This window comes from Morus notabilis, unplaced genomic scaffold (genome assembly GCF_000414095.1).
Source record: "Morus notabilis unplaced genomic scaffold, ASM41409v2 Scaffold511, whole genome shotgun sequence".
Classification (NCBI taxonomy): Eukaryota; Viridiplantae; Streptophyta; class Magnoliopsida; order Rosales; family Moraceae; genus Morus; species Morus notabilis.
In genome coordinates this window covers 1-18,964 of record NW_010366479.1, presented here as the reverse complement: position 1 = coordinate 18,964, position 18,964 = coordinate 1, and the positions used below count along the sequence as shown (strand labels likewise).

Here is an 18,964-nt window from a genome sequence, read left to right as displayed (position 1 = left end):
TTTATTTTGGAGCAATGTTACCTTTAACTAATGGTGTATTAACTAGTACATAATCGGTGTGGGTGTTCTGCAAATTTAATTATAATCACAAGCATACAAATAGATTGAAATATAAATTAATAGAGAAGGAGGTCGAACCTATGAGGACTAATAAATTTAAGAAAAGTTATTCTAATTTAATAGAATTATAATTCTAACCTAGTTCAAGAGCATTCAAAATAATTTATTTGGAGTAGGTTAGTTGGAGTAAAGCCGAGCTAGAGGCTTCGAGTAACATCAAACGTTTTATTTCGTATGGTTGTTTAATTTTATTTTTTTTTATCAAAGAATGTAATTTTCTAATTGAAGAATCTGATTATCTGATTAATTGCCTCTCATTTTTAGTCAATAGAAATATATTCGTTAGGTCTGACACTAGCTAAAACCAAACATTGATTTGAATACATAATCAATATGTTAAAAGTACTTTTATTAATATACATATAATACAAAATTGATTCCATATAAACAATGTTTGATTATATATAACCAATATAAAACATTGATGTTAGGTCTTACACTAACATTATTGATTCCCGTTGTTTAATCGTCTTTTCCGTAAGCTTTTCTTCTTATTTTCTTGTTTGGTTAGCCCTTATGACTAGATTCTATTCTTTTTTTTTTTTTTTACTTTTTCTTGTTATTAATAAATTGAAATGAGGTTTTGATAATATATAATGAGTTGTTTAACGGGTCCTAAGTTTTTTTTAATATCACTTTACCTCTATCACTTATAATTTATTATCAAGACGTCACTTTTAGTACATGAAAAATATAAGTCAAGAATATGTATTCTATAATCCATTTCAAGATTAAGATGAACACATATGATTGTTTAAAGTGAATTTTTTTCTTTAAACATAAATTTTAATTTAAACAAGTCAACTTTAATCTGGTCTAATATAATTTTCTACCTATGAAAATATATTAATGTCTTAAAACAAAATGTCTACCCAAATACTGACCCTCAAAGTTTAGTGGCGACAGTGAGATTAACCCCATAAACAATACCAAACAAACCCTATGTTAATTACTTCTCAATTTAAAAAAAAAAAATAAATAGATAGACTTTTTTAACAATAATTAAATAAATAGACTTGAAACTAATGAAAAATAGCTTGTTATATCACGTTTAGATTTCTAATCCTTTCTTCTACTTTAAGCTAAAAGAAACTGATAGATAGGCAACAAACAAACAAGGTTTAACTAGCAGAAAATAATACATAGTAATGACACAAACAGCTTTCTCATGTCTCCATCAAGCAGCAATAGTTGTGTTTTAAGTTTTAACTTCTGCATGTCCATGCTCCTATATCTAGGGTCTTACCCTAGTCATGATAGTACATATATATATATATATATGTATACGTATATATACCCACACACTTTATTACAAACAAAAAATAATATTATTCTAAAATAGGATCAAAGACCCTTATAATTATCTTCTGAAGACTCTGATTCCACGCCACCTTGACTCCATGTAGTTACTAGAACCATCCTGAGCATAAACTCCATACTTGAAGTAAAAGGTAGACGGGCCTCGGCCTCCAACGACAACCTTTTGCACATTGTTGATGAAGATTGTAACTCTAGAATTACCAACGTCATGGATCACATTCAGTTTGAACCACTTGTCGTAGATGTTAGAAGCCACCCCTTGGCTCTGGTAAACTCTCAGGTTACCATCATACACTCTTAATTGCAGAGTTGTGGCTTGACTGGCTGCACCGAACACCTGCATTATACATGCACCGGTGGTCCCGCTAGGCACGTAAAAGTTGCCTTCGAATTGCCACACTCCAGATGTATAGTCATGTCCCTACAGAAAAGAAAAAAAGGGGTTATATACATTTTTATACCCTTTGTTTTAAGTTAATTCAAAATGTACACATTCAGTTTTTAATCTTATTAAATATATGCATTCATAGTAATTAGATTTATCACACATATTCATACTTTTTTAGGTCAACATTCAATTTTAACCTAAAAATACCCAGAATACCGTCAAATAAACAAACAAACAAAAAAATTAGAAAAACTATAAAATTAAAAAAAATTTTAAAAAAAAGAGCTCTAAAAAACTTGAAACTTAAAGAAAACCTAACCCCCTTATCTCGCCCAACTCCCGCCAACCAAAGTCTGCAGATGGGGGTCAACACCAAATGATCTTTGAAGCTCTTTCATAGGTTCAATCATTTCAGGATCACCTTCATATTCAAGGTTGTCAGCAGGCGAGGAAGGGATGGAAGGAGTTTGAACAGCAGGTGATCCGCAGCGAGAGGCACCCTTTATTGCAGCATCAAATGACAGGTTAAGTTTGACTCCTGGACTGTAATCAACAATTGCGTCTTTAGCCTCATAGAAACCCTTCCAATATTCATCGTCAATGTCTTTATAAAGCTCGGCGATCTTAACTCGATCAGCTTAACTCTGTAATTCGATCGAATTCTTTCTTCCTTGTAGGTGATGACGTTATTGATTGCACGATAAATATGGAAGTCTCCTTTTGATGTTTTGGATTTTGTGTTGTTAAATGTTATGGGGAATCTGTTGGGTCTAGAACTATGGTCTTTTGATATGTTGGTTGAGAAGTATACGAGATGGCTTTGCTTGTTGAGGTTGGGATGCTGTGCGTGGAGATGAACATGGGAGGAAAATCCCTTTTCAGTTCTATGCTCTTTTTTTTTTTTCCTTATTTTTAGAGTTTACTGTTTTAAGGGTAATCTAGGTATTTTCGGGTCAAATTTTTTTTTTTTAAAAAAGTATTAATTTGTGTAATAAACATAATCTAAAGATATATATTTGATGAGATCAAAAACCAAATGTATACTTTTTGAATTAACCTAAAATAGAGGGTATAAAAATGTAAATATCCTAAGAAAAAACAATTAATTATCAAGATTAATATTATAGCTATAACTCAAAGTATCTAATTAATGCTAATTAGATTATTATCCAATGCTGAAAAAAAAAAATTGCAATATTGAATTTTCTATACATGCTATTTCCAGCCAGAAAAGATGAAGCCCAACATCAGAATAAAATTAGTGATTTAAAAAAAAAACTATTGCATGTAAGAGAATAAAATTAACGTAGTTAGGAAACATGCGAACTAAATTTACACCCAAATAGTAATTAGTTACTCAAATTAAAATGATAGATTATCTATATCTCTTTATAAATCTTTAGGAAGTTCGGCAGGCATTAAATTAGATTTCCAGCACAATACTTGCGTTGATTGTTGGTACAGAAGTAATATATCTATATTTAATATGTATAATGATGTAAATGGGAACCGAGTGCAAGAATATTGGTGCAGTAATAAGTCAAATACCTAGACATTTACTGCAAGCACTATAAGTCCAAAATGATGGTCTGTGAAAATGGGAAAGAAGAAGTATTGCTAGGGTTGTACTTACAAATAGCATATAAAAGTGCGAAACACGTTAGAAAGATGTAAAATCAAAAAATTTAATTAGTCTAAACTATTATGACACAATGTCAGTATTATACGTATCGAACAATAAACGTCATATATATTATATCTCTAATAATTATAACATTTACATTAGAAAGATGTAAAATTAAAAAATTTAATTAGTCTAAACTATTATTATACAATGTCAATATTATACGTATCGAACAATAAATGTCATATATATTATACCTCTAATAATTATATGTTACGTGAAAGTTGAAAAGACTGTATATGCATACCGAAATGCGCATTTCGGTGCGCGGCTTGGTCGGACTGCCTTGTTTGAAGGGCTGGTCAGTCCGGTAGACCCAGAACTTCTCCACAGAGCCTTCATCGACAAGACTGTAGCGATTCCCGGTAGGCTGGTCCCATGGCTTATGCAACTGAAAGTTGCTCGGCGACAAGTTCACCCTTGTGAATCCATCCGTAGGAAGGGCCAACACACAAAGATTGTCTTGGCCATTCAAGAAGCTCAAAACGAGCTGAACCAGAAAGTTTTTGCAGAAATAGTTCAACATCATTTTCTAGTAATCATGTATATATTGCTATCTTAATGAGATATGTTTATATAGGAGTTTGAGAAGTCGAAGATAAGGAAGACACAACTTATAATTAATATAAAGTTGATCAAAAAAGAAATTCAAAGATAAGATATTATCTACAAGTGGCCGGTTTTGCCCCATAGTCGTGGACTTTTTGACGTCTAAAGCCAGACGTTGCTTTAGACAGAATTTTCTTTTTTCCCTAAGCAATATAAAAAGAGGGAAATAATTGATATCAAGAAATTAGAGAGCACATCTCAATAATGTTGCCACATACTAAAATTTTAATCCCACATCAAGCGTTATCAAAATTATCAAGTAAACTAAAGAAAATCACAAAACTAATAATGAATCAAAAGAAACAGTAAACTACGTGGGTATCAAAAGCTTAACCGGGCCGAAAAGACTTACAAATTAGACATAAATTAAAATTAATGAAGCAAAAACCGGTTAAATCTCTCAAGATATAATAATGAATCAAAAGAAACAGTAAACTACGTGGGTATCAAAAGCTTAACCAGGCCGAAAAGACTTACAAATTAGACATAAATTAAAATTAATGAAGCAAAAACTGGTTAAATCTCTCAAGATATCATTTTTCTCTTAAATTTAATTAATAAACGTAGAGATGAAGCTAGCTTAAGCCTAGGGGGCCCCCCCTCAGCCAAGCTAGCTCTTTTAATTTGTTCAGTAAAATTCTTGTTTTACCTCATTTTTTCTTTGTTTAGCCACCCTAAAATTTTTATTTTTAAATTCTATATTGAATGTTATAATAGTTTTCACTTAAATCCTTAATTTTGATCTTAATTGTAAAGTTTTATTTTCTGACTCTAGATGTTATGCAAGAGTTTAAAAGTTTTTCATTTGCACTCTTAACTTTTGCATCTAACCATAGTTTTTTTTTTTTTTTTTAAAATACTCTATTATACAATTAATTGAATTCAAAATTTTAGTTTAACTCAAGCCCCTGAAAATTTTTTCTTGCTTCGTTACTGAATAAACGGAAAAGGCATCCTCATGATCAAAACCCAAGCATGAAAACCAAATTCATCCCAGATAAAAGAGTACATAATCTCTGATCAGAAGCAACAATAGGACGTGCATAACTGCATATAAAACTAATATTGATTGATAATTTCACTCGCAAAAGCAACATTCGACATATGAGACTCATCTTCTTGCCACCATTATTAGTCATAATTAACACGACCATTTTAATAGCTTGAATTTCTTTGCACTCATGAAGAGCATTTTTATTTTTATTTTTTGGGGGGGAAATCAAATAGGCACAGCTTTTTCGCAAATTAATTTTATCCAAGCTTCGGCGAATAGGCGTAAGCGCTAGACTATTTTTTATCTCTTTCTAAGCAAGAGTATAATTATTAATCTTCATTAAACTACCAATTTCAAATGATTCCTATCTTAGCAACATTTTAATAGAAAGTAAGCTTCATAACATATAAGATAATCACTTCTTATAACTAGTTGTAGTGTTCAGCACCCGCGGCTCTCAAGTATTTTTGTTTTACTTTCAACCACTGAAAAAATAATATGAAGCAATTAAAATTAAAAATCTATCAGCTAGCCAGCTGCTACTTTACAATTCAAGATAAAAGTTTTAACGGACCATGAAATTATTTTTTTTTTTATTTTTAAGTTTGATTTAATGGTATGAAAAATGGATTCTCTTACTCTCCTTATTATTTCTTAGTGTATGTTTGGAGATATTCTTTCGAACTTAGTAGAAGCTAGAGTTGTCAGTATGATCATAATCATATCTTACGCTATGCTATTCATTAATTAAGGGTACATGTGCATAAGTACCATTGGTTCAATTATTAAAATTTTGTCATGTATCTCCCGATAGGAAAATACGTATGAGTTAGTATATTTGCATCCCACTTAACTAGTTTGAGTTACTTTACTAGAGGAAATTATGAAATAAGTTCTCTTTTCAAATCAAATTTTAATAGCATTAATTATTAGTTATTAAAGTTGTTACCTAAAACAACACGTCCTGTACTAGTCATGTCAACGTCATTAATGGTAAATATTAAGCAAAATTAATTACGAAAAGAAAAATCAATGTAATGTAGGCAAAAAACTTGTTAGGTATTTATGCCTTAAAATTAGGGCCGCTCATGGGTTGTATTAGGGTAGGATAGGGTTTTTTCTTTTCTCGCTTCAAAGGATGTGGGTTGCACATATTTGGTCCTAACGATGTTATAAAAATTTCACAACCCAATGATGTTTGGGTTGGGTTGGGGCGGTGAGGGATGGATTGGGTGGTCGGTTTTAACATTTAAAGAATCAAAGACTCAAAGTTTAATCCAACATTCAAAGTTTATCATCAAATAGAAATAATAACTCCAATATTCAAATAGATAGAAATTCAAAGTTCAATCCAACATCAAACATGAAGCAAAGTGGTCCATCCAACATCAAACACAAAGCAAATATAAATTAGTCTACACTCATAAATTAGTCTTAACATAAAGCAAACATAGATGTTTAATTCAAACATGAAAAAACTAGAGAGTGAAAATGAGTTGCCTGCCTAAGGTTAGATATTAGATGAGGCAAGTTAGAGCGCAGATTAAGTTGGGGTGTGCGGACCATTATAGGCCTAACCCACACCCGGCCCCAAAACTTCGGGTCATACATTGAATGGGCCGAAAAGAAAAATTTAATACTAAAAATTACATTTTTCAAATTGAGTTGGGATGGGGTGGGTTGACCTGCGAGTTTTGCGGGTTTATGAAGAGCCCTACTTAAAATTGAGGTAGGTGCCTTATTAGATATTAAAGAGATCTTATCTCATGATTATCAATTAACATGAAACACACGCGAGTTAAAAATTTTTCATTGCTCTTCGTCGTCGGATTTTTTCAAGATCAAATTTATTTATAGACGTTTGATTTATGGATTCAGAATTATGATTCAGAACCATTCTCGATTTACGTGTATTTTTTGTGAGAGAAAATATTGTAACGAACCACGAATCATGATTCGAATCATGACACGAATCCACCAACCAAACACACCAGACGAACCTTTTTTTAGTACGTCATTTTTGCCCTTCTTACTATCTCTCTCTGTTTTTTTTTTTTTTTTGAGTTGTCATAATTGGACCTCTAATCATGCCTGGTCTCTTGTAATCTAAACAAAAAAAATATTATCATCCTTTTTAAATATTTCTCCTCGTTTCTTCATTCTTCTTTGATCCCTCGTATTGATCATGAGCCCGTTTGATTGGAGGATTCGTTCTCTGATTCGAATCATGGTTCATGGTTCGCTATAGTATTTTCTTTCACAAAAAATATACGTAAATCGAAAATGATTCTAATATCATGATTCTAATGCATGAACCAAACGGGCTCGATCTTTTCTTTATAATCCGAATCACTTTGATCAACTAGATGTTCTCAAGATTATACATTCAAATTTTAAACGCATGTAAAATTTGTACTTATTATCAACTAACATATGTAAAGAGAGAAAGAGCATCTTTGAAGATCTTCTATTTTTATATATATTTAAATATTTTTTTATTTTTTTCTTTCTCGTATTTAAGGGTACTTTAGACATTTTTTAGGTCAAAATTAAGTGTTGATTGGTAAAAAATGTGTAAATTTATATATTAAATGAAATCTAAAGAAATACTTTTATGAAATAAAATCAAATGTATACTTTTTGAATAAATTTAAAATACAATGTATAAAAAGAAAAGTAACCCTTAAAAATAGTGGTTAAATTGTTTTGTTTATTTGTCATTATTTCTATAGAATCTATTATTAACTTGTTTATTTCATATATTCGAACTATTATTTAAATTTATTTATTACAGTATTTTTTCTTATAAAATTTAAATTTTTGTTCAAACCTATAAATGAAACAAGTCATATCGTTTAATACTCAGTTATTTTATAAATATTTTTACTTAGTAAAGTTTACAAAATAATAATAGTAATAAGAACAATATTAATTAAACAGATAATTTCTAATGGTAATGTTTATGGTGAGTTGTGACTTCCATAAAAAGCCCACCTTCCCCGACCAAAAACCAAACTTACAAACTCCCACTTTCCTTGAAAGCAAACAGACCCCCCACTCCACTCCACTCCACTCTACTCCTTGTCCCATGCCGTGGCCGCCGGCGTCGAGGCCCGGTGGCGGCGGAGGCCTTGGCGCCGCCGCCATTTCGTACGTGGCAGTCGACTACCTGCGCCACGTGTCTCCGGCGTGGCACGCGCGGCTGCAGCCATTGCTTTGGACGGCGCTAGCGGTGGTGGCCGTCAGCCGAGTCCCGTTCTACCGCCACTGGTCGGCGGAGCTCCGATCGGCGTTGCCGTTCCTCGCCTCGATGATCTTCATGCTCTCCGCTCTCCTCTTCGAAGCTCTCTCCGTTCGCTTCGTCACCGCCGTGCTCGGCCTCGACTGGCACAGGTAGGTCTAGTGGTAGCTTTTTGGAATTTCGATTTCAGCTTAATTTCGTCCTTCTGTTTCATCAAGTTTCTTGATTTTTGTGCATTTCTCTTTTGTTACATTGATTGAAACTGGAAATTTTTGGGAAAAATGATGCTGATTTGGAAATTATTATAGTCCAAATGTGGAGTTTTGTTTGGCTATTTGTTGATTTGGAAGTTCAATTATAGCTTAGTTTCTCGCTTAGTGCATTGATTGGATGAATCTGATTTTATTTTTTGGGAGCTAGGAATTTGTCGTCAAAATGTAGATTTTGAGTTGAATATTTCCTGATATGGAATGTAGCTCAGATTTAGGCATGTGACGCGAATGGATCCTTTTGCCCTTGTTAATTTAGGGATGCTATTACATTGATTGGGACTTATGTGATCTGATGTTTGTTTTTGAATACGGTCTGGGGTCTATGACACATGCACAATATTAAGACGAAATGAAGCCACTAGAATTCGAACTCCAGATCAGTCACTTACACACGCAACCACTTGACTAAGTGTCGTTAAATTATGTGATCTGATGTTTTGGGATTTAGGAATTGGATTGTTAGCACTTCGTGTCCACTGAATTTCTCATGATGCGGCACTTTCTTCCTTGATTTAATTTTTTGGTTAAAATTTAGTTATTGGATGTAGAATAATGAAAAATTAACACTAATGCTAACGAGAAACAACTTTTGGACGGAATAGTTTTAATTTCGTAGCCCATGTGTCTTGTGAACATCCGTAACTTGACACTTTTATAGAGTTGACTGGTGCTACTTTGGAAATTCAAGTACAAAATTGTCGAGAAAAAGTGACAAGTGCTTAAAACTCTTAGGAATATGCTCGAATTATAGATTTTGATTTCAGTGTTGGAAAATGGGATTATAGCTCAGCGGCTCAGGTTTATAGTTGTGAATGAATCTTTTTACCCTTCTTAGTTTGGTTGGTCAAACCTAAGTTTAGCTGCTGAATTGGACCAATTGGTTTTGAGCTCCAGCTCTTGAACATGTAATCTATATGTAATCTATTAGTTTTTCAATTGCTGAGTGTAAAAATTAAAAGAATGAAGTCTTCCTTAGAGGTTCATTCATATTTTTTCCGAAAGAACTTTTAGTAGATTTTGCCATGTGAATCTTTTTGCAGTTACTTTGGTAGGCTAGACCTAATTTAGCAGCTTACTTAGTTTTTATTTAAGCTCTCGGGCATGTGAATCTTTTTGCACTTACTTTTGGTAGGTCCGGCCTAATTTAGCAGCTTCCTTAGTTTTTGTTTAAGCTCTTGAGCGTGTAATTCTGTTTGTTGCTATGATTGTGTCTTGTATTCGTATTTGGATTATGGCCTTGTGAATTCATTTAGGAATATCAACTGCTATTACAAGATGAAAGGTTTGCTCCGCTTGAGTTGTTTGCTTAATAAAGTAAGCCAAATGAAAAATAAAGTAAAATATAATAGTAGAAGGAAGAGAGGCAGGGACAGGGACGGAGAAAATACTCAAATTTACCCTGCTTTCGTGATTCACTTTGGCTGTATTTGGTTTGATAGGATTACATGGCATTAGATAAGACTGGGACTTAGGATACTGAGGGGAATGGATATTTCTTAGTCCTAATACTGGCAGTATTGGATTGAGGGATGGGAGAAAGTATGGCCCCATTTGTTTCGAGTTCGAACTATAATTCAACTTTTTGCTACAATGTTTTCTCTCACAAAAATTCAAATTTGGCTTTTTCTGCTACAGTATTTTCTCCCACATAAATTCACTTTTTAACTCAAATTCTCAACTTGAACAAGCGAAACGATCGAGGCCTACATATCCAAAGTGGTGGGATATTAAATTGATTATCTAATTTCTAATTTTTATCTTAATGTTGTGTATATTCTAATTGAACACAAAAAGAACTACAAGAAACTCTGATTTGAAGTGTGTGAAATTGCTGTTCACCATGTTTATCAAAGTCTGCGTAAAAATGCTTTAATCTTTCTTTCTATTGCAATTTTAATCTAGATGTTTTTGATAATTTGCGTGTGAAGTTGCACATTGTAAAGGGGATTCCACCCTATAATGAGAAATCAGAGAAAAACGTTTTGGCTTTTGCAAAACATCAACAATCATATTTAGTAAAAGAAAAGGAAAAAATAATTACTGAAAAGAACAATATTCGTTGCATTATGTTGCCGGATTTGTGACATTGGTGTGGGATGAGTTCTGACGAGATACTCAGGTTCTTGTGGGACGGAGTACTTTGCTCCAATCCAAAAGTTCATTCTTTTAGCCCAAAATACAAGATATTGTTATGTTATCCTAGTCCTCTCTTATATTCCACCTCACAAAGATACCCTTTATGGAATTGGACCAACTTGAAAAGTGTTAATATTAATAGATTGATTTATAGTAAATGTCATTACCTGTAAAATGCCTGGCATTCACTCATTTAAACTTGTTGATTGAAAAAATACCTGTTCCACACATGCTACACCGGGTCTTCATTTCTGCTAAAAATACCACAAAAGATTATTGACAGCTTTGTAATCTTTGACAGTGACACACCTCCTCTTCCAGACACTGGCCAGTGGTTGCTCCTTGCTCTTAATGAGAAACTTCCACATGCAATAGTTGAGATATTGAGAGCCCGTATAATCGGACTGCACCACTTTCTCATGTTGTTTATGATGTTGGCATTCTCTGTTCTATTTGACTCCGTAAAAGCTCCTGGACTTGGACTTGGTGCAAGATACATGTTCACCATGGCTATTGGCCGCCTTCTTCGTGCCATAACTTTTGTATCAACAATTCTTCCATCAGCCAGGCCTTGGTGTGCAAATGCTCGGTTCAGAGTACCTGCGTATCCTCATCCCTGGGCTCAAAAATATTATGTCCCTTATGCATCAGATGCTAATGCTATACACCAGATTATAAGAGAGGATGTAGCTTATGGTAAGGTTGATGTTCCTTCTGTTCTTGGTCTGCTGGACATTATTTCTTTGGATTATTTGATATGCAACTTTAAGCTAAAAAATAGTGCTTAATCCTTACCCTTCATTCGGGCCAATTATATTTTCCTAGTATTTATTGATTTTATCTCCTCTCATGATTCCCATATCAAATTGGCATTCTCTTTTTGTTTTTCCCCTCTATGTCATCTGGCAATTTAAAGCATCTCAATATTTTCACTTTTTTTTTCCTCTTATAGTTGCGATATTTTGGTAAAAGGTTTGAAGTTTATGTTCATTCTTCTGAATTTTTGATTCTTTAGTCCATAGAAACAAACACTCTTCTGCATTTGTCCCTTAAATTGGTATAATAAGGTGGTGTTTAATTACTGTTTAACCTGTTTCCTTTATTTCTCAGCTGATCCTGGAGAATACTTAACTGACTTTCGACCAGATTGGGGCTCAATGAGTTTCCTAATCAATTTTCTGCGACCCACGGCATCAGAAGGATCTTCTTGGTACAGTTTGCTGAAGAAAGCCGGCGGTGGCTGTAATGACCTTATATACAGTGGCCACATGCTGGTTGCTGTATTAACTGCTATGGCATGGACGGTATACCTACAGTTTTGAAATTTGAAGCATCTATTTCTAATAACTATTGCCACTGTGGCTTTCTAAAGGACAAGTTAACTTGTGCAGGAAGCTTATGGAGGTTTTAGCTCGGCTCTCATATGGCTGCTCGTGCTGCATAGTGCGCAGAGGGAAGTACGAGAACGCCATCACTACACTGTGGACTGTATCGTGGCCATCTACGTGGGAATCCTCCTTTGGAAGATGACAGGTTTCATCTGGCCAGCGAAGAACACCGTGAAAGAAAGGAGGCTAGAGATGCTCGAGAAGATTCAAGGTCAACTAACTCATGCTGCCAAGGACTCTGACATTGATGAAGTGAGAGAGCTTCTGCAGGAGATCGAGCTGGGCAGCCGAGAGAACCAGAGTAGAGATCCAAGCAGGGCAATGTGGTTGTTTGCTTGTGCGACCATTTTCTTCTCCATCACCATTGTTCTTTTGGCCTTCACGTGGACGAGTGACGGATAAATTTTCTGCCAAGGTTTTCCTTCCACGAATTAGGTGGTAGACATTGTAATTCAATGAGATATTCACACTTCCTTGGTGATAAGTTTTTGAGTATTACGATCTTATAGGTTCTCTTTATGATTAGATTTTTTTTTTCTACACGCTTTTACTGGTTTGGTAAAAACTGGTTTCTTCATGGGATATGTTTAGTTACTTCAGTTCATTGACCATTCATTTGGTGACTTGTGTGTGGGAAAATAACTGATTATTTCCGTGAGCTTTTGCTTCCCTCTCTCTCTCTGTCATACTTGATTATAGTTGCTAAGCCAGCAGTGGAATTGTATTTGGTGACTTGTGTGTGGGAAAATAACTGATTATTTCCGTGAGCTTTTACTTCCCTCTCTCTCTCTGTCATACTTGATTATAGTTGCTAAGCCAGCAGTGGAATTGTAAAATACAATACGAACTTTTATTCTTGCATGTATATTTTGAGAATTACATGCCTATTATGACTTGCACGAGCGTAGATATCCTTCTAATCCACGGAATTTCTGTTTTCTTTCAGCGCAAAAAGGAAAAAAAATAAAAATAAAAATTCTGTCTTAATAGTCCCAATAAAAAATTCCTATATTTGATTGAAGATGGCGATAATGACCAATCTCAAATACTACTTGAACGCTACTTGAGCTTAGATAATATCTTCCTAAAAGACGACATTTGTGTTCAAATCCCTTGCTAAACGACATTTGTTCTACTTCACTTTGTTTTATTGAAAAAAAAAACGTCTAATCAAATTTTAAGGTCTCGTTTAATTCGCGGATTTAAGGCCTCGTTCTTTTAATATCTTCCTAAAAGACGACATTTGTGTTCAAATCCCTTGCTAAACGACATTTGTTCTACTTCACTTTGTTTTATTGAAAAAAAAAAACGTCTAATCAAATTTTAAGGTCTCGTTTAGTTCGCGGATTTAAGGCCTCGTTCTTTTTGCTGATTCGAGTTTAGAATTCAAGTTTTGTTACAGTAAAAAGCTCTCAAAAACAGTCACATCTAACTTTTTTGCTACAGTAAAAAGTTCTCACACAACATCACATCTCAACTCGAATTAGCGAATTGAACGAAGTTTTTAATTAAATTTCAGTTTCATTTAGTTTGTGAATTTAAGTTTTTAATTTGAATTAAGATGTGATTTTATATAAAAAAAATTTACTGTATTAAAAAAGTTAAATGTAATTTTTTATAAATACTTTTAAATGTAATAAAATTTAAATTAAAAATTTAAATTCGATAAAATAAGGAGACTCAAATCCCATGTTTGAAGATCAAGGGCATGTTCTTTTGTCTAAAAAACTCAAAAAAAGACAACTCGAGTTTCAACTTTATTCAAGTTTACGTTCTTTTAAGTTTTAATTTTATTCAACTTTATTCAACTTTATTCAAATTTCAACTTCAACTCAAATTATAACTCAAATTTAACTCAAAAATTACGCTTAAATTACACTTCAAAAGAACAAAAAAACTCCGCAAAACATCCTGTAAACTTGTACACCATATTTGCTTACGTGTTACTCCTTTTTCTTTGGAGCCTTTATTATTATTATTATTATTATTATTATTATTATTATTATTATTCTTTCTTGTGTTTTCAGTTCACATTTTGATTCTTACCGAACAAACAAAAACCGGATATTTCCCTTTCTCCTGTGTCCTGATTATCCAAGGGAAAAGAAAAGCCTTGTTTTTGAGCTCCTCCAATGGCGGTATCTGTATCGACCTCCTCGATTCCTTCTCTCAACTCTGACCGTTCAAATCGCTTTGCTACTTCCGCTATTTCTTCTTCATCACCGGGATTGAGATTGTCCTCATATTCTTCTTCTCTGCTATTTCCCCTGCGAATTGGAACCGGAGGACTTTCTTCTTCCTCGCGAAGGAAAAGAATTCTTCCCGTGGTAGCACTTTGTCTCTCTCTCTTCTCAGATTACTTTCTATTAGCCGAGGAAATTAGCGAGAAAAGTGTGTGTATATATATTCCTTAATATTTAGGTCAAATGTTTTGAGTTTTGTGTGTTTTTGTTGCGGAATTTCAGTTGCTTGGAGGTTTCATTTTTCCCACCGCTGATTAATGTGAAATACGTATAATTCTTGTGAAGCTCAACTTTTGGTCTGACTTTTTTTTTTATGAATTAAAATCCTCATGTTTCAGTTTCTTTGAATTTATTGTCGTTTTCCTTTACGCTTTGCTGGAATTGGTTTTGTTCCTTTTTTTCTTCTGATTATGTAGGAAAAATTTGCAAAGTCAACTAACCAAATTAGTCCCCATTGCCATTTTCCATAATATTACATCAATAAGTTTACTGGTAGATATGTTTGCTGTGCTCTCACAAGATTAATCTTAAGATAATATTGTGAAAATCCCATTACACCGTCCAAAGAAATATATGGTTTTTTTTTTTTTTTTTTTTTTTTTTGAGGATTAGCAGAAAAATATAAATTATAAATCAAACTAAGACAGTATGTACTACCAAGATAGAAAAGATTGAATCTGGAGAGAAGAAAACAAATTACAAACTATCATGTTTATGGGCAAATCAAATAACAAACTATTAAACTAAACCAAAGTAAAAGAAGAAAAAGTTGATAATGAGAAACCAGCCTAATTCCATAAAACTCCTAATGAAATACAGAAATAAGAACTAAATTTTAAAACTAATCAATTACACAATCTCTGTCACATGGGCAAGGGAAGGATTTGCCCTCTTATTTCAATGATATCTTTTGATGCTTCAGTTTGGATATGGAAATTTTCCTGTTTCAAATGGTGTTTCATGTTAAAAAAATGACAGAATACATCTATTAGTTCAAATTACTTTAAAATACATCAACTCAAGGAAACAACTTTTCGATATTCTTCTAATCCATTGAACGAATTAAAGTATGATTGTATCAGTATTGTAAATTTCTAGTGCCCAGCCGCTGCCCCATGATCTACTTACCTTCCAACCGCATTATTTATTTATTTTGTTACTGTTTACGAGCACCTTTGTCCCCCTTCTTTGTATATTGGAACCAATAGGTGGATCTTATATTTTGCAATGAATTTACTTAATAAAAATGTTGCTTAATAAGTTGTATAACTTTCTCTTTCATCTTTATCTTAAATTGATAATGTCGATTTTAAGTTCACCATGATGATTTGATCTATCTCCCTGCCTCATGAACACGAAGTGGCCAACTTTTTGACATTTTAAGATTTGATACCTTCGTTTTTTTTTTCTTTTTTTTTTCTTTTTTTTGTTGATACTCAGAAATCCCCCGAGCCCACTTTGTGAGCTTTGAGGGCAAGAGGCTGATTTGCAGTAAACCCCTTGTGCACTTGTCAATGGAGTTTTCACAACTTTTCAAGCTGTCTTAGGTTGTTGTCTGTTCGTGTGCTCTGCGTATTCAAGTGTGGCATGAATTCTGAACTGCTTTTGGGATATAAAGATTTACGTTCATGTTTGGTGAATGAAATTTGTAGGTCAAAGCAAAGAAGCAAACTTTTTCCTCTTTCGATGATTTGCTAGCCAAGTCTGATAAACCTGTGCTAGTAGACTTCTATGCAACTTGGTAAGATCTTCCACCTATTTATCCAACTTCACCCCTCTTTTTTAATTACTATGTTCCCTATTATTGGTTTTACAAAATTATATCGTTTATCTAAATAGAGGATCATTTGGGAGATTGTTTCCCCAATAAGCCTGTATAATCAGCTTAATCGAATATGTCTGAGGCTCTTAGCTTCTCCTCACTTTATAAATTTTGATTACCTTGGAAGTAAAACTGAAGATCCGAATAAAGTAATTTTTATTTTTGAAAAAGAGACAAAATTTCATTAATGACAAAAAATAATGTACAAAAGTAATCAGACGAAGAGATTTCCTCTGAAGAACAACTCACTTGACACTAGATCAAAAATCCCAATCCGTTGTTAAGATCAAAGAAAAGTAAGCTTTTAAACTCCTTCTCTTGATATACCCAAAGAGCGGTCGAGTATTTAACCCTGTTCCATATGACACCACATTATTCCTCACTCCCCTCAAAAGTTCTACTAGTTCCTTCCAACCAGACCCCAACACACACACACACACACACACACATATTTTGCACCTTTTATTGAGATTTGTCTTTCTTTGTGGGATGGGTATGATCCCAGTGCTTTTTAGAGTTTTATACTCTCTTAGAGGCGTATGGTGCCTTGAAAGTGTTGGATGATAATATCGGGTAGAAGATTATAGCCCTCTGGCTATCATGTGAATGACTTGCTTTAATTCTTTTATCCTCATGTGCCCTCTGTCTTGTCATTTCTCGTGTTGAAGATGCAGATATCTAAAACCATAAAACTGAAGATGGATTAATGTAATTGCTATTGGACAGGTGTGGCCCATGTCAATTTATGGTTCCCATCCTCAATGAGGTCAGTGCTTCTCTTAACGATAAAATCCAAGTGGTCAAAATTGACACCGAGAAGTACCCTAGCATCGCTAACAAATACAATATAGAGGCTCTGCCTACATTCATCATTTTCAAGGATGCAAAACCTTTTGATCGCTTTGTAAGTTGAATTTTTGTTCCGTATTTTTCTCCTCGTTTCTGAACAACCTATGTTTCTATAATAACGTAATCAGTTATAACTTATTCTATCGTTGTGTAGGTGTAGTGACAAGTCGCGAGTGTCTTGTCAACACAGCGATAGAATCGAAATACTGTTTCCTTAAAACTTCTAAATTTAGAAGAAGTTGGTTTGATTGTGTTCAGGAGGGTGCTATGACTGCTGCTCAGCTAATCCAACGAATTGAAGATGCTTTGAAGATTAAGCAATAGACCGGTGAGCCTTTAAGTCTTCCCTATTTCAGCAAAATTCTCCTTTATACTTTTATATTTTTGCTTGTTAATTGAACAGCTCGGATTTAACTATGGACCAGGTTTGTGAGGAACATTGATGGGAAACTGGATTTTCGTTTGATCAATCAAGAATGCATAGGAAGACCATAACTTTCGTTTCAGGAACCTGTGCTAGATATTTTTTTTCCGTATGTAATTGGCATTATACCCAAATTATGACTAAACTTGCTTTCAGTGGATAGATCAAGTCAAGAAAACAACTTTTTCAGGACAGCTTCTTTCTTGATGAATTTGCTGATAGTTTGCACTATTTCGACGGGAATGTTGTTTTGTTTCCAAAGTTCTTCCTTTGAATTTTGCTCCTAAAGGAAGCGAACCGTTTCATTCATCATAGAGCAGTAATATAGCTTCATAATGGAAAGGTGCAATTTCGTCCTATTTCCTTTTCTCCAGTCCTTATGAATGAATATAATGGAATCACAAACAAAAAATTGATAATCAAATTTTGAATGATGTTTTTTTTTTAAGAGCTTGCACAGGAATTATGTGAAATTTCGTATCATTTCGGGCAACATAGGAGTGCTCATTTACTCATCATATGTAACTATCACAAATTTGCAGAAACATCATTCTCTTCCCCATTGTAAATCTGTGGAATATTTTTTTATCCTATGGAGATTCCCCTTGGCCTAACACAGGTGATGTCGTTTTTCTAAAAGTACCGCTCATGTGGCAGTCGTTTTTCTTCCAGGGATGGGCAAGTGAAGGGGAGGTTTTGGCCTGTGAAGAGGAAAATGGGGTACTACCATTTGTGGCTTATTTGTTGTGTTTGGAATTGATCCCGTTTTTATTTTTTTACGTTTGTTTGAGTAAAAAAAAATGAAAACGTTTTTAAAATGGTGTTTGGCGCAATAAAGATAAAAAACGAAAATGAAAATAATTTTTTGATTTAGTGTAAAATGAGAGATAAATAAAAAATAATTTTTAATCGTTTTTCATTTTTTATTTTTTTCTCTCTTGAGCAGAGAGAGAGAGAAAGAGATATTAATGAGTTTTTTTATACTGAAAATAATTTCTTAATAAAATTATCAAATATATTTTTAAAAATGATTTCTGTTTGAAATTAAAAACGTTTTCGTTTTTATTTTCATATAAAAATAAAATTATTTTAGAACGAATTCTAAATGCACTTACGTTTCATAAATTTATAGAGAACGAGGAACATTTTAAAACAAAACTGATGAGTAGCCATTGTGTCAGTAACTCACAAGAACTACATTTCATATTTCTTAACGCCTAAATAAAAGTTAAATACAACAAATGAATAAAAAACTACATATTATCCATTAAAATTAACACTCTATATGGATTAAAAAAAATGTGTGTGAAGGAGTTGTCCCTCGGAGATATGAAGGAGATGTTTGTTCGCTCCAGGTTCTAAAGAACCAGACTGTTTCTCTCCAGGCCTCCCACAGGGGGGTGGGTCATACTCTTCACATACTTAAGGACGAGCTTAGTAATTAAGCGTACCCCTATTAAATATATATATATAT

At 33.5% G+C, this 18,964-nt stretch overlaps 3 protein-coding genes across 4 annotated transcripts; 2 read left to right on the top strand and 1 right to left on the bottom strand.

Annotated features, from left to right (window-relative positions):
• Nucleotides 1–1,143: 1,143 nt before the first annotated feature.
• LOC21400837 (citrate-binding protein) lies at nt 1,144–4,085 on the bottom strand. The gene is made up of 2 exons (XM_024173644.1): nt 3,760–4,085; nt 1,144–1,861 (listed from the first exon to the last, which is right to left on the bottom strand). The coding sequence occupies exons 1-2, from the start codon at nt 4,039–4,041 to the stop codon at nt 1,481–1,483; spliced, it is 663 nt and encodes a 220-aa protein (XP_024029412.1). The 5' UTR covers nt 4,042–4,085; the 3' UTR covers nt 1,144–1,480.
• Nucleotides 4,086–8,144: 4,059 nt separating this feature from the next.
• Nucleotides 8,145–12,858, top strand: LOC21400836. Its single transcript, XM_010110318.2, has 4 exons — nt 8,145–8,508; nt 11,066–11,460; nt 11,875–12,068; nt 12,156–12,858. Exons 1-4 carry the CDS (start codon nt 8,204–8,206, stop codon nt 12,552–12,554), a joined length of 1,293 nt encoding a protein of 430 aa, XP_010108620.1. The 5' UTR covers nt 8,145–8,203; the 3' UTR covers nt 12,555–12,858.
• A 1,319-nt stretch (nt 12,859–14,177) lies between these two features.
• Nucleotides 14,178–17,802, top strand: LOC21400835 (thioredoxin Y1, chloroplastic). 2 transcript variants are annotated; one of them, XM_024173637.1, is made up of 5 exons: nt 14,178–14,476; nt 16,048–16,136; nt 16,944–17,121; nt 17,325–17,394; nt 17,492–17,802. In XM_024173637.1, exons 1-4 carry the CDS (start codon nt 14,285–14,287, stop codon nt 17,388–17,390), a joined length of 525 nt encoding a protein of 174 aa, XP_024029405.1. In that variant the 5' UTR covers nt 14,178–14,284; the 3' UTR covers nt 17,391–17,394; nt 17,492–17,802. The 2 variants fall into 2 exon arrangements, with proteins under 2 accessions (XP_024029405.1, XP_010108619.1); XM_010110317.2 differs by having other exon boundaries at nt 14,178–14,479.
• Nucleotides 17,803–18,964: the final 1,162 nt, after the last annotated feature.

What these genes read in the sequence shown, in the direction of transcription:
- LOC21400837 (XM_024173644.1), bottom strand. Translation starts at nt 4,041, where the DNA reads ATGATGTTGAACTATTTCTGCAAAAACTTTCTGGTTCAGCTCGTTTTG. An exon ending in GCACCGAAATGCGCATTTCG is followed by an intron (nt 1,862 to 3,759) that starts GTATGCATATAC and finishes TCTTTTCTGTAG; the next exon opens with GGACATGACTATACATCTGG.
- LOC21400836 (XM_010110318.2), top strand. Translation starts at nt 8,204, where the DNA reads ATGCCGTGGCCGCCGGCGTCGAGGCCCGGTGGCGGCGGAGGCCTTGGC. An exon ending in CTCGGCCTCGACTGGCACAG is followed by an intron (nt 8,509 to 11,065) that starts GTAGGTCTAGTG and finishes AATCTTTGACAG; the next exon opens with TGACACACCTCCTCTTCCAG. An exon ending in TAACTGCTATGGCATGGACG is followed by an intron (nt 12,069 to 12,155) that starts GTATACCTACAG and finishes TAACTTGTGCAG; the next exon opens with GAAGCTTATGGAGGTTTTAG.
- LOC21400835 (XM_010110317.2), top strand. Translation starts at nt 14,285, where the DNA reads ATGGCGGTATCTGTATCGACCTCCTCGATTCCTTCTCTCAACTCTGAC. An exon ending in GTAGACTTCTATGCAACTTG is followed by an intron (nt 16,137 to 16,943) that starts GTAAGATCTTCC and finishes GCTATTGGACAG; the next exon opens with GTGTGGCCCATGTCAATTTA. An exon ending in CAAAACCTTTTGATCGCTTT is followed by an intron (nt 17,122 to 17,324) that starts GTAAGTTGAATT and finishes GATTGTGTTCAG; the next exon opens with GAGGGTGCTATGACTGCTGC.